This window comes from Toxotes jaculatrix, chromosome 16, assembly GCF_017976425.1.
Source record: "Toxotes jaculatrix isolate fToxJac2 chromosome 16, fToxJac2.pri, whole genome shotgun sequence".
Taxonomy (NCBI): Eukaryota; Metazoa; Chordata; class Actinopteri; family Toxotidae; genus Toxotes; species Toxotes jaculatrix.
Window position 1 is genome coordinate 1,058,420 of NC_054409.1, and position 15,156 is coordinate 1,073,575.

The 15,156-nt window shown below is 47.1% G+C and overlaps 1 protein-coding gene across 1 annotated transcript in view; it reads right to left on the reverse strand.

The window, feature by feature from the left end:
• LOC121195753 (NACHT, LRR and PYD domains-containing protein 12-like) overlaps positions 1-15,156 on the reverse strand; it is a 180,173-nt gene that overhangs the window by 21,109 nt on the left and 143,908 nt on the right. Inside the window, exons 5-6 of the mRNA XM_041059412.1 lie at positions 14,773-14,946; positions 10,950-11,123 (exon numbers count right to left, since the gene is read on the reverse strand). Of these exons, the coding sequence (XP_040915346.1) occupies positions 10,950-11,123; positions 14,773-14,946 (348 nt within the window). The remainder of the gene's footprint in view (positions 1-10,949; positions 11,124-14,772; positions 14,947-15,156) is intronic.

The window sequence follows — 15,156 nt, forward strand, 5'->3', positions numbered from 1 at the left end:
TTAAGTCCAGTGATAGTGGGCTTCTTGGGCACTGGGATGATGGTGGAGCGTTTGAGGCAGGAGGGCACTGTCATACCTTGTGAAATTATGTTAAGTTATGCCTTTGTCTCGTGTCTATGTTGTCTCGTGGTTTCCTGTTTTATTTTGAAATCATTGTCCTTATGTTCTTTGTCCCACTTTACTTCCTGCCTTTGTCTGGTTTCCTGCCTTTGTGATTGTCTTCCCCGCCCTAATTGTTTCCACCTGTTTCCCCTTACCTGTTGTGTATATATAGTCTGCGCCTCCCCCTGTTCCGTGCCAGTTCGTCTTGTCTTATGTCAAATGAAACAGCGCTTACTTCGCGTTACTCATCTCCATGTCAGGTTGTTTGTGTTCTTTTGTACTTTGATCATTCTTATTATTGCCTTGCCTTGTTTTGAGTTTGTTGTTTTCTCCTCGACCGAGTGATTTTGAGTTTCCTCGTAAGAGTGATTTTGTGTTCTTTTTTGATACTTTGTTTCCTTGCCTTTTTCCCCTATTGGGTGATTATCATTTGTTACTTTGTAAAATAAAGACATTAGTTTTGATCTACCCGTTCGAGTTGTGCTTTTGGGTTCAACACTGTTCAGTTGTGACAGAACGAACTGGCCAGCATGAACCCAGCCAACTCTGATCAGTTAGCGGCGGCTATTCGCTCCCAGGGAGCTCGTCTTAATCAGCAGGAGGACCACATGTCTTCTATAGAGCAGGGCATGAAAACCATCACGGCCGGTCAGGAGGAGTTTAAGGCAGCCCTGACCTCTCAGATGAACCAGCTCTCCGACCAGGTTTAACATGCCTTCTCCATGCTACTCCGCGGAGCTTCCTCCACGAATGCGGAAGTGGATCCCCTGCCCGCCGCCGCTCCAACACCACCGGCTTCGGAGATACCTGCTCTGGCTCCACGACTTGCCCCGCCAGAAAAATTTTCTGGTGAGTCTGGAGATTGTCGATTATTTATTGTGGATTGCGAACTGCATTTCGAACTCTTGCCCTCAGCATATCCAACTGAATGAGCCAAGGTGGGGTTCATGATCTCTCACCTCACTGGGAAGGCTAAGGCGTGGGCTACCGTTGAGTGGTCTCGCAACTCACCGGTCTGCCAGTCCCGGGGAGCCTTTGTGGAGGCCCTCAGGAGGACATTTAATCCCATCTCATTGGACAGAGATAAGGCGAGAGAGCTGTGTCACATCAAGCAAGGTATGGACTCTGTCAGTGACTATGCCATTTGGTTCTGTACTCTTGCCTCAGACAGTGGCTGGAATGCCTCAGCGTTGTTTGACACTTTCCTCAAGGGGCTATCTGGCCACATCCAAGATCTTTTAATTCCCCTTGACCTGCCTGACGATCTTGACTCCCTAATCTCCCTAGCTATTAGAACCGATCATCGGCTGCAGGAGCGCAAAAAAAGCTCCAAAATGGCACCTACCCTCCGCCATTCAAACCAGACTGTCACTCCCAGATTCGGCTGGCGGAGACCCCACCAATCTACGCCTGCAGGTCAGTGTGAGCAGCCCTCCTCTGAGAAGGAGGAGGAACCCATGCAGCTGGGCAGGGCCAAGCTGTCACCAGAGGAGCGTCGACGGCGGCTACAGGAAGGAAGGTGCTTCTACTGTGGGAAATCGGGCCATGTTCTTTCTGGGTGTCCGTTAAAAGGGAAGGCTCACCAGTAAAGGAGAGGGTCCTGGTGAGCCGGCTCTCTTCGTCCAAATCCCCTCTCCGTGCTCTCACAGAGGTTGAACTCAAGCACCAGGACATCTCGCTGTCTCTTGGGGGGTTTATTGACTCTGGGGCCGACGAAAGCCTCATGGACTGGGGCTTAGTTATGAGACTTCAGCTTAAAACCAATCGACTGCCTCAGCCCTTGGAGGCTAGTGCTCTCGATGGGAGCTCTATTTTCAGGGTGACACACAAGACTGAGCCGCTGGAGGTCTCGATTGGGGAACACACTTAAATTATGGACTTTCATGTATTCAGTTCCAGCCAGCATCCCCTCATTTTAGGGTTCCCTTGGTTACTGAAACACAACCCAAGTATTGAGTGGAGTACGGGGAGGGTTTTGAACTGGTCCCGAGTGTGTCAAACTGCTTGTAACATTGTCAATAAAAATGTGGTCTTGACTTGCGTAATGCCTATCATCTGGTACGAATTAGGGAGGGGGATGAATGGAAGACAGGGTTTAATACCCCTCATGGTCATTATGAGTATTTAGTGATGCCGTTTGGACTGACGAATGCTCCCGCTGTCTTTCAAAGCATGGTCAATGATGTGTTAAGAGACTTTCTGGGTCATTTTGTTTTCGTGTACATTGATGACATTTTGATCTTCTCTCCTGATGGTGAAACCCATGTCTGTCATGTCCGCCAGGTCCTCCAGCGCCTGCTGGAGAACAAACTTTATGTCAAGGCCGAAAAGAGTGAATTTCATGCCGACACTGTGTCTTCCCTGGGCTTCATTGTAGCCCCTGGGAAGATACAAATGGATCCGGCTAAAGTTAGCGCTGTAGATCAGTGGCCCACACCTGATAGCCGTAAGAAGGTGCAGCAATTCTTGGGATTTGCTAACTTCTACAGACGGTTTATCAGAAACTTCAGCGCCATAGCTGCTCCCCTCCATGCTCTCACGTCCCCGCAGGCCCCCTTCCAGTGGTCCTCCCAGGCTGAGGAAGCATTCCAGCGGCTCAAGACCCTCTTCACATCTGCTCCCATCCTCACAGTTCCTGACCCCACCCGACAGTTCGTAGTGGAAGTGGACGCCTCCAATGAAGGAGTGGGCGCGGTCCTCTCACAGCGGTCCACCAAAGACAACAAGTTGCATCCCTGTGCCTTCTTATCACAAAGGTTATCACCCGCGGAGAGGAACTATGATGTTGGGAACCGTGAGTTGTTGGCAGTCAAAATCGCTCTTGAAGAGTGGAGGCACTGGCTAGAGGGGGCTCAGCACCCGTTTGTTGTCTGGACTGATCATAAGAACTTAGAGTATATTCGCTCTGCTAAGAGACTTAACTCACGCCAAGCCAGATGGGCCCTGTTTTTTAACCGCTTCAACTTTGTATTGTCTTACAGGCCGGGGTCCAGGAATGCCAAACTGGATGCCTTGTCCCGTCTATTTGACCCCGAGCCCACTGCCAAAGACCCTGAACCAATCCTTCCACTGAACCGTGTGGTAGGAGGAGTGTCATGGCAAATAGAAACTGAGGTGAAGCGTGCCATTGGTGAGGGCCCGACACCTAGTGGATGCCCAGAGAATCGTTTGTTTGTTCCGGTTGCCATGCATCCACAGGTAATCCACTGGGCTCACACCTCTTTGCTCACCTACCACCCGGGAGTCAAAAGGACTATGCATGTTATCTCACAGAGGTTCTGGTGGCCTTCCATGGAGCGGGAGGTTCGAGAGTACGTGGAGGCTTGCACTATCTGTGCCCGCAACAAGACGTCCTCCAGGGCGCGGATGGGGTTATTGCAGTCACTTCCTGTTCCCTCTCGTCCTTGGTCGGATATCTCCTTGGACTTTGTCACGGGGCTCCCGGTCTCGGAAGGTAATACCACCATTCTCACAGTGGTGGACCGCTTCTCTAAAATGTGTCATTTCATTGCCTTGCCTAAACTGCCGTCTGCTAAGGAAACGGCAGAGGTTATGATGAAACATGTTTTCCGTGTCCATGGCTTTCCAAAAGACATTGTTTCAGACCGGGGGCCCCAGTTCGTGTCCTGCTTCTGGAAGGAGTTCTGCAAACTTATTGGCGCCACGGTCAGCCTAACGTCTGGCTACCATCCTGAGGCCAACGGGCAGTCCGAACGTCTGAACCAGGAGCTGGAGACGTGTCTTCACTGCTTGGTGTCCCAGAACCCTGCTTCCTGGAGCAAACATCTAGTGTGGGTGGAATACGCCCACAACGCACTCCCTACTTCAGCCACTGGTATGTCCCCGTTCCAGTGCGTCTTTGGGTATCAGCCTCCTGTGTTTACTGAGGCTGAGAAGGAGGTCGTGGTGCCGTCAGCTCATGCCATGGTCCGGCGTTGCCGGCGCATATTGTCAGCTGCCCATAAGGTCCTCGTCAGGAGTGTGGACCGTATGAAGAGGGCGGCTGATCGACGGCGCCGACCAGCTCCAGAGTATCAGCCGGGCCAGAAGGTCTGGCTCTCCACCCGTGACTTACCTCTACACGTGGAGTCCAGAAAGCTGGCTCCTCGGTTTGTGGGCCCTTTCCCTGTCTCCAAGGTCATTGGACCGTCTTCTGTCCGGTTAAGACTGCCCCGGTCACTCAGGGTCCATCCCACGTTCCACGTCAGCCGGGTCAAGCTGGTCAAGGAGAGCCCCATGGTTCCCGCAGCCAAGCCCCCCCCGCCCCCCCAGCTGATCGACGGAGGACCTGTTTACTCCGTCAAGTCCCTCCTGGCTGTTCGCAACAGGGGCCGGGGTAGACAGTTTTTGGTGAGGAGCCGTCCCTTGAGGGGGGGGGGGGGGGGGGGTACTGTCATACCTTGTGAAATTATGTTAAGTTATGCCTTTGTCTCGTGTCTATGTTGTCTCGTGGTTTCCTGTTTTATTTTAAAATCATTGTCCTTATGTTCTTTGTCCCACTTTACTTCCTGCCTTTGTCTGGTTTCCCGCCTTTGTGATTGTCTTCCCCGCCCTAATTGTTTCCACCTGTTTCCCCTTACCTGTTGTGTATATATAGTCCGCGCTTACTTCGCGTTACTCATCTCCATGTCAGGTTGTTTGTGTTCTTTTGTACTTTGATCATTCTTATTATTGCCTTGCCTTGTTTTTTGAGTTTGTTGTTTTCTCCTCGACTGAGTGATTTTGAGTTTCCTCGTAAGAGTGATTTTGTGTTCTTTTTTGATACTTTGTTTCCTTGCCTTTTTCCCCTATCGGGTGATTATCATTTGTTACTTTGTAAAATAAAGACGTTAGTTTTGATCTACCCGTTCGAGTTGTGCTTTTGGGTTCAACACTGTTCAGTTGTGACAGGCACTTCACACAGCTCCAGGGATTGGTTGAAGATCCAGGTGAAGATGGGTGTCAGCTGCTCAGAACAGACTCTCAGGCAGGAGGGGGACACTCCATCAGGTCCCAGGACCTGATGGAGTGTCCTTCCTGGTCTTCCTGGTCTTTTGTCTCTGAAGGAGCCGACACACATCCTCTTCACGGATCGTCAGGGCAGGTGGGAGAGGCTGGGGCAGTGGGGGAGGTGTTGCAGGTGGGTTCTTTGTGTGGCCGTGAGGTGTGAGAAAGTCCTTATCAAACCTGCAGTAGAAGGTGTTAAGTCCCTCAGCCAGTCTGGGATCTTCTGCAGGGTGGGGGGATGGTCTCCTGTAGTTGGTGATGTGATTTAGACCTCTCCAAACTGATGCAGAGTCATTTGTTGAGAGGCTGTTTTTTAGCCTCTCACTGTAGCTTCTCTTTGCCACTCTGATCTCCTTGGTCAGTTTGTTCCTGGTCTGTTTAAACAGGGCCTGGTCCCCACTCCTGTAGGCCTCCTCCCTGGTGCAGCTTCCTCAGATTGGGAGTAAACCATGGCTTGTTGTTGTTATATGTGCAGAAGGTCTTGGTCTGCACATACATGTCCTCACAAAAACTGATATACGATGTCACAGTGTCAGCAAGTTCGTTGATGTTAGTGGCTGCAGCTTCAAAAACACTCCAGTCAGTGCAGTCAAAGCAGGACTGTAACTCCAACTTTGACTCCTCTGTCCATTTCTTCACAGTCCTAACCACAGGCTTAGAAGATTTTAGTTTCTGCTTGTAGGTTGGGATGAGATGAAGCAGACAGTGATCAGAGAGCCCTAGTGCTGCATGGGGGACAGCGCGGTAGACATCTTTCAAAATCGTGTAGCAATGGTCCCGTGTGTTTGAGTCTCTGGTGGGACATTTGATGTGCTGCCTATATTTAGGAAGCTCACGTGTGAGGTTTGCGCTGTTAAAATCCCCGAGAATGATAATGAGGGAGTCCGGGTGTTTTCTCTCAGTGTCTGATATCTGGTCGGCCAGCTGTTGTAACGCATGTGTTACGCAAGCTGGGGGGGGAGGAGAACTCCCGCGGAGAATAAAAAGGTTTGCAATTTATGAAAAGTGTCTCTAGGTGAGGGCTGCACGACTTTCCTAATACCGTGACATCTGTACACCAACCTTCGTTTATATAGAAGCAGATTCCACCACCTTTCGTTTTCCCTGAGAGCTCAGTGCAACGGTCCGCACGGAAAAGTTGGAAGCCCGGCAGCCGTAGTGCGCTGTCCGGGATGCGCTCACAGAGCCAGGATTCAGTGAAACACAAGGCGGCGGATCTACGAAAGTCCGAGTTGATTTGGTTGAGCAGCAGCAGTTCATCTATTTTGTTCGCCAGGGAGCGGACGTTGGCCAGGTGAATAGACGCAATAAACACGCAAAGTGCAAGAGAGCGAAGTACCGAGGTCGCCATCCACGGCGCCATCTTATGCATATTATTCATGACAACTGACGGAAATTAAGTGAAACTGAAGGAATAATTCTTAGTCTGAGATAAAAAAAAGTGACAGTATGGAACAACAACTATTTCAAATCTCATTCATTCATTCATTCATTCATTCATTCAAGATGAATGGATTCAAGTTCTGGATGAAGATAAACCAGGTTCAGTTGTGGATTAAAGATCTAAGATCTACAACAGTAACAGACAGTGAACTGACCTCAGAGTCTCCAGTCTACAGTGTGGACTCTCCAGAAAACCACACAGCTTCACTCCTGAATCCTGCACCTTGTTGTTGTCCCTCAGGTCCAGGTGTCTCAGATGGGAGGAGTTGGACTTCAGAGCTGAGGCCAGAGAAGCACAGCTGATCTCTGACAAACTGCAGGAACTCAATCTGAATAAAGAATAAATCATGTGGATAAAAATCATTTCTAATCCAATCAGATATATCCTAATCAATGAGCTTTCACTAACATGAGTAGAGGGACTTTGTCCTTCTCTTATTGTGGATCATCATAATGTCAGCCTTCTACACACATCATCCAAATGTCACCACAACATTCATACAACTATTCATGTCAACACAGATTCATAACATGCTGCTGAGCTCAGTCAAGTCTGGAATTAGAAGATAAAGATCAAATCAGACATGTTGGACTAAAAACTGACTGATTCACCACTGAAATGGATCAAACTTCAAAAAGTCACATACATACAATTTAACACTACTACTACAACTAATAATAATAATAATAATAACAATACATTTTATTTGTTGGTGTCTTTTCAAACACCCAGCGACACTTTACAATACAACAAGATTTGCAGTTAATGGACTGAAACATGTCAAACCAACAGTGTAGTCCTTAAAGTCTTTGCTCCTTAACATATTTAACAAGTCAATTCAACTCAATGAGAAAAGACCACAATTTACACACTTGTGTTGAAGATCAAAACACACACACACACAAAACACTGAAGAACTGACGTTAGTCCTGACACTTCATTGAAATGAACTTCAAGTGTTTTTCAATTGATAAGATAAGATAAGATAAGAGAATCCTTTATTAGTCCCTCAGTGGGGAAATTGCATTTAGCAACTGCAGGGGTACAGTACAGTAAGTGAAAGTAAGATATAAGTAAGAGACCAATATGGCCAGAACAAGATTAAATAAGCACTATTCCAAAAGTAGAATAACTAAGAGACTAAACTAAGAAAATAGAAAATAGCTGCTGTAAAAGATAAAATATACATACATACATACATACATACATACAAAAATATGAGATGGAGATTGTTGAGTGACTATAGTACACAAATATTACACACTAATAATTGAGTTATTGCACATTGATGTTACACTGATAGTTGCATGGAACTGTAATCAGTATGTGACTTAACAATGCTCATTATGGAGTCTGATAACAGCAGGAAGAAAAGATCTTCTAAATCTCTCTTTCGCACACCGAGGGTGGAGCAGTCTGTCACTGAAGCTGCTCTGCAGAGCTGACAGGACATCCTGCAGGGGGTGGGACTCATGGTCCAGCATAGATGACAGTTTTGCTAGGACACTTCTGTCTCCTACCTCTCGCACTGAGTCCAGAGGACAGCCCAGGACAGAGCTGGACTTCCTGATGACTTTGTCCAGCTTCTTCCTCTCCTTCTCAGTTATGCTGCTGCTCCAGCAGACTACACCGTACAAGATGGCTGAAGCCACCACAGAGTCATAAAAGGTGTTTAGGGGTGTCCCCTGCACACCAAAAGACAGCAGTCTCCTTAGGAGGTAGAGCCTGCTCTGCCCCTTCCTGTACAGTGCGTCTGTGTTGTCAGTCTAGTCCAGTTTGTGATTTAGGTGAACACCCAGGTACTTGTAAGAGTCCACTCTCTCAATGTTCATTCCCTGGATGTTCACCGGTGAGGGGGCGGAAATCCACCACCATCTCCTTGGTCTTCCCTGCGTTGATGAGGAGGTGGTTTGGCCGACACCAGTCCACAAAGTCCTGCGTCACTCCTCTGTACTCTGTATCATCATCATCGCTGATCAGGCCGACGTGCGAGAGTCGTCCGAGAACTTGAGCAGAACACAGCCGTGTTGTGTCTGAAGTCTGCAGTGTAGAGGGTGAAGAGGAAGAGCGCAAGCACCGTGCCCTGAGGAACCCCCACACTGCAGGTCAGGGGGTCAGACACACAGTCCCGAGCTCTCACAAACTGGGGCCTGTTTGTGTGGTAGTCCAGGACCCACTCTGCCAGCTGTGAGTCCACTCCAGACTGCACCAGCTTGTCCCTCAGAAGCACAGGCTGAATGGTGTTGAATGCACTGGAGAAATCAAACAACAGAATCCTCACAGCGCTGCCAGGCTTCTCCAGATGAGTCAGAGCACGGTGCAGCAGGAAGATCACAGCGTCCTCCACTCCGATCCCGGGTCAGTAGGCGAACTGCAGTGGGTCCATCGCGGAGCTCACCTCAGCCCGGAGGTCGCCCAGGACCAGTCTCTCCAGTGTCTTCATTAGGTGTGATGTGAGAGCCACCGGCCTGAAGCTGCTAAGATCCCTAGCATGTGGTGTTTTGGGCACTGGTACCACACAGGAGGTCTTCCATAGCTGTGGTACCATCCTCAGCTTCAGGCTCAGGTTGAAGACTCGCCCCATAATCCCACACAGTTCCTCTGCACAGGATTTCAGGAGCCTGGAGCTGATGCCGTCTGGTCCAGCTGCCTTCTGTGCTTTGATCCTCCTCAGCTCTCTCCTCACCTGGGCAGGTGTGAAGGACAGGGGTGGGCTGGGGGGGTTACTGAGTCCATGGGGCGGTGGGGAAATAGTGAGGTGTGAGTGAGAGGTGTGAAGGGCTGTAGGAGTAGGGTATTGTCCAGTTGAGCTGGAGGTGTGAAGGGCTGCGGGTGTGGGGCATTGTCCAGTTGACAAGGTGTGAGGCAGCTGCGTGGGGGGAGTAGTGGGTGGCTGGTCAAACCGGTTGAAGTGATGGTTCAAGTCGTTCACCCACTGCAGGCCCCCCTCAGCCTGGGAGTGGGGTGTTTTGAAGCCTGAGATGGTCTTTAGGCTCCTCCACACCCCACTGATGTTTTGCTGCTTCAGCTACTCCTCCATCTTCCTCCATCTTGTACCTGGCCTTGCCCTCCCTGATCTTCCTTCTCAGCTCTTTCTGTGTAGCCTTGAGCTCCTCCTTGTTCCCTGACCTGAAAGCTCTCTTCTTCTCCTTCAGGAGAGCTTTAATGTCAGGGGTAATCCATGGCTTGTTGTTTGTAAAACATCGTACCCTTTTGGAGGGCACTGTGTTTTCAAAACAAAAGTTTATATAGTCCATTATGGTGTCTGTAATGGCGTTGACAAATATTAGTTCTGAGGATCTTCTGTATATTGTTGTGATAAAAATGGACTTTGAACAACTCACACTGGACATTTTCTACACTTCATTTAGAAAACATTAGTTTGCTGACTGTGACAAATACGAGTGTGTGAGTTCTGAAGGTTTCATTGAAGTCAACAGACATTATTCATGACAACTGACTGAAATGAAGTGAAACTGAAGGAATAGTTCTTAGTCTGAGATAAGAAAAAGTCACGATATGGAACAACTGTTTGAAATCTCATTCATTCATTCATTCATTCAAGATGAATGGATTCAAGTTCTGGATGAAGATAAACCAGGTTCAGTTGTGGATTAAAGATATAAGATCTACAACAGTAACAGACAGTGAACTGACCTCAGAGTCTCCAGTCTACAGTGTGGACTCTCCAGAAAACCACACAGCAGCTTCACTCCTGAATCCTGCAGCTCGTTGTAGCTCAGGTCCAGGTGTCTCAGATGGGAGGGGTTGGACTTCAGAGCTGAGGCCAGAGAAGCACTGCTGATCTCTGACAAACTGCAGTGACTCAACCTGAATAAAGAATAAATCATTATCTCTAATCCAATCAGATATGTCCTAATCAATGAGCTTTCACTAACATGAGTAGAGGGACTTTGTCCTTCTCTTATTGTGGATCATCATAATGTCAGTCTTCTACACTCATCATCCAAATGTCACCACAACATTCATACAACTACTGCTACTGAAAATAATAATAATAATAATAATAATAAATGTTTTTCAATTGATGTGTACAAATATTAGTTCTGAGGATCTTTTGTATATTGTTGTGATAAAAATGGACTTTGAACAACTCACACATTTTCTACACTTCATTTAGAAAACAGTGCTGACTGTGACAAATACGAGTGTGTGAGTTCTGAAGGTTTCATTAAAGTCAACAAATATTATTCATGACAACTGACTGAAATGAAGTTAAACTGAAGGAAAAATTCTTAGTCTGAGATAAGAAAAAGTCACAATATGGAACAACAACTATTTCAAATCTCATTCATTCATTCAAGATGAATGGATTCAAGTTCTGGATGAACATAAACCAGGTTCCGTTGTGGATTAAAGATCTAAGATCTATAACAGTAACAGACAGTGAACTGACCTCAGAGTCTCCAGTCTACAGTGTGGACTCTCCAGAAAACCACACAGCAGCTTCACTCCTGAATCCTGCAGGTTGTTTCCACTCAGGTCCAGGTGTCTCAGATGGGAGGGGTTGGACTTCAGAGCTGAGTCCAGAGACGCACAGCTGTTCTCTGACAAACTGCAGGAACTCAACCTGAATAAAGAAGAAATCATGTGGATAAAAATCATTTCTAATCCAATCACCTGGGCAGGTGACTAAAAACTGACTTTGATTCACCACTGAAATGGATCAAACTTCAAATGTTCAGTCCTGATCCAGGAAAAATGTCTTGCTTGGTCCTGGTCTCTATCCTGCAGATGAGCTCAGGAAATCCACAACTAAACACATATTCAACTGAACAACAACTATTTGATCCCAAATTGCAGATGGATTTAATGGAAAACTTTGGAAGATGGTCAGAAGCAAAGTCACATACACACAATTTAACACGACTACTACTCATAATAATGCATTTTATTTGTTGGTGTCTTTCCAAAAACCCAGATTGTGGCCCTGTAAAAGTTTGTGAGCAGCTGAGAAGACAGTCCAGTCCGCTTCAACTTCCTGAGAAAGAAGAGCCGTTGTTGGACCTTTTTCACCAGGTGTGTTCACAGACCAGGAGAGGTCAGAGGAAATGTGGATGCCCAGGAACTTTATACTGTCCACATGCTCCACTGTCTCCCCATGTATGCAGAGAGGAGCGTGTTCAGTCTTCCTGGACCTCCTATAGTCCACTATGACCTCCTTGGTCTTGCTGATGTTCAGGATGAGGTTATTCCTTTTACACCACTGTGTCAGATTCTGGACTTCTTCTCTGTAGTGGGTCTCATCATTGTTGGATATGAGACCCACCACGGTGGTGTCGTCCACAAACTTCACAACCATGTTTGTGGGGTGGATGGCAGAGCAGTCATGTGTGAAGAGTGTGAAGAGGGCAGGGCTGAGCACACAACCTTGCGGCGTGCCAGTGTTGTGGATCAGTGGGGCAGATGTAGACTCTCCTATACTCACCACCTGGGGCCTGTTGGTGAGGAAGTCACTGATCCAGGAGTAGAACAGTGTTGATAATACGCTGCAGTCTTCCTTTGTCCTTGGCAGTGGCAGCAGCATACCAGATGGTGATGGAGGAGGTGAGGATGGACTCGATGATGGAGGTGTAGAAGTGCACCATCATTGCCCTCGGCAGGTTGAACTTCTTCAGCTGCCGGAGGAAGTACATCCTCTGGTGGGCTTTTTTGGTGAGGGAGCTGATGTTCAGTTCCCACTTGAGGTCCTGGGTGATGAGGGTTCCAAGGAAGGTGCAGGACTCCACCCTGTTGACTGAGGAGTCACTCAGGAGGATGGGGGCAGGAGGGGCTGGGTTCTTCCTAACATCTACCACCATCTCCACTGTCTTTGCTGTGTTCTTCTCCAGGTTGTTTTTGGAGCACCAGGACACCAGATGGTCAATCTCCCACCTGTATGCAGACTCATCCCCGTCAGAGAGGAGACCAATGAGGGTGGTGTCATCTGCAAACTTCAGCAGTTTGACAGACTGGTGACTGGAGGTACAGCTGTTGGTGTACAGGGAGAAGAGTAAAATAGAAAGAACGCAGCCTTGAGAGGAACCGGTGTTGATGGTCCGGGAATCAGAAATGTGCTTTCCCAGCTTCATGTGCTGCCTCCTGTCCGACAGGAAGTCTGTGATCCACCTGCAGGTGGAGTCAGGCACGTTCAGCTGAGAAAGCTTGTCCTGCAGCAGAGTCGTAATGATGGTGTTGAAAGTGGAACTGAAGTCCACAAACAGGATCCTGGCATAGGTTCCTGCAGAGTCCAGGTGCTGGAGGATGAAGTGGAGGGCCAGGTTTACTGCATCGTCCACAGACCTGTTGGCTCTGCAGGCGAACTGCAGGGGGTCCAGGAGTGGGTCGGTGATGGCCTTGAAGTGGGTCAGGACAAGGCGCTCAAAAGTCTTCATGACTACAGAGGTCAGGGCGACGGGTCTGTAGTCATTAAGTTGAAGCAGACTGGCACGTGGCATGTCTCCAGTGAGGAGTTGAAGATGTCATTGAACACCGGAGACAGTTGATCGGCGCAGTGCTTCAGGGTGGATGGAGAGATGGAGTCAGGACCGACTGCCTTGCGGGGGGGTTGTTGGGTTGTTGGGTTGAAGCTGGTAGGTGGTGGCATGGGGGATGGTGTCAGGACTGTTCCATTGTCTTTCAAAGCGGCAGTAAAACTCAGTCTGTTGGTGAGGTGTGAGTCGTTGGCAGAGTGGGGGGCTTTAGGCTTGAAGTTGGTGATCTGCCTGAGCCCTTTCCAGACAGAGGCAATGTCATTGGCTGAGAACTGGTGTTGAAGCTTCTCACAGTACAGTCGTCTAGCTTCTCTCACCTCCTTGCTTTTCTCACCTCCTTTACATATTTTTTTTGTATTCCAGTTTTACAAAAAAGATCTCAATTAAAGCATCAAAACTTACCTGAAGATTACCTGCGATGTTTTACTGAGAAACTGTTTAGCTATCTGCCATGTTTGGAATTCAACCTCATTCTTACAAGGGCAGAACATTTCTATTAGATTAGGTTATTTGGTTTATTAAATATTCTGTTTAACCAGGTTCTGTGCTGGTTTATTTATTGTTTTCTTTTTTCTTTTTCTTTCTTGTTTAGTTTTTGATATTCTGTTACTCAATTAGCCCTGGTATTCAGTTGGATTTTGGTTTTTTTTTGTTTTCAGACTGTTTCTTTTGTCTGTGATGACAATTTTACGTTATGTTTAGTTATTGATATTCTTAGTTGCTTTGGTTAATTTGTAAGCATTGGTTAATTAATTTTTTGTTAGTATTTCTATATTGGTTATTTGTTTTCCTGTGTTGGGAGTGACCTTGCTAATTTTATTTCCTTGTCCCCTTTTCAGTGGCTGAAAGCCAAAGGTGGTACCGGGTGGTGGTTTCCCCCTTTTTAATATTTGGGACCCCCCCCCCCCCCCGAGCTGGTCCCCCAGTCAGCCTCAACCCTGATAAGGCCCCCTTTTCCCTCACGTCCCCTGTGTATGAATGGTGTTTTATAGTGTTTTAATACAATTTTGAAATAAAATACATGTTGATTATTGCCTTGGAACCACGTCTCTGCCCATTGTAAAACAGACCTGGGTGCCTTGGAGTTGGTACAGTTGGTTATAACCATTTCCTTGGGCTTAATTCCCAAGGTGGCGTCTGGCTTCTTAGGTTGCTCTTAGTTGGGTGTTGTAGTGACCTACACCATCCGCTATCTGCTACCAAACCCCCCCATCTTCAGCTCTCGCCACAAGTACAGGCCCGAAACCCTTAGCTTTCACCAACTAAGGTTCTAACAGTGGTCCTTTAAGTCTTTGCTGCTTAACAAATTTAACAGGTCAAATCAACTCAATGAGAAAGGACCACAATTTACACACTTGTGTTAAAGATCAAAACACACACACACACACAAACAAAACACTGAAGAACTGACATTAGTCCTGACACTTCATTGAAATGAACTCTGTTTCTCAATTGATTTGTACAAATATTAGTTCTGAAGATCTGTATATTTTTGTGATAAAAATGGACTTCTGAAGAACTTCTGAGTTCTGAAGGTTTCATTGAAGTCAACAAACAAATGATGTGAAACTGAAGGAATAATTCTTAGTCTGAGATAAGAAAAAGTCACAATATGGAACAACTGTTTGAAATCTCATTCATGCATTCATTCAAGATGAATGGATTCAAGTTCTGGATGACGATAAGCCAAGTTCAGTTGTGGATTAAAGATCTAAGATCTACAACAGTAACAGACAGTGAACTGACCTCAGAGTCTCCAGTCTACAGTGTGGACTCTCCAGAGAACCACACAGCAACTTCACTCCTGAATCCTGCAGCTTGTTGTCCCTCAGGTCCAGGTGTCTCAGATGGGAGGGGTTGGACTTCAGAGCTGAGGCCAGAGAAGCACAGCTGATCTCTGACAACCTGCAGGAACTCAATCTGAATAAAGAATAAATCATGTGGATAAAAATCATTTCTAATCCAATCAGATATGTCCTAATAAATGAACTTTCACTAACATGAGTAGAGGGACTTTGTCCTTCTCTTATTGTGGATCATCATAATGTCAGCCTTCTACACACATCATCCAAATGTCACCACAACATTCATGCAACTATTCATGTCAACACAGATTCATAACGTGCTGCT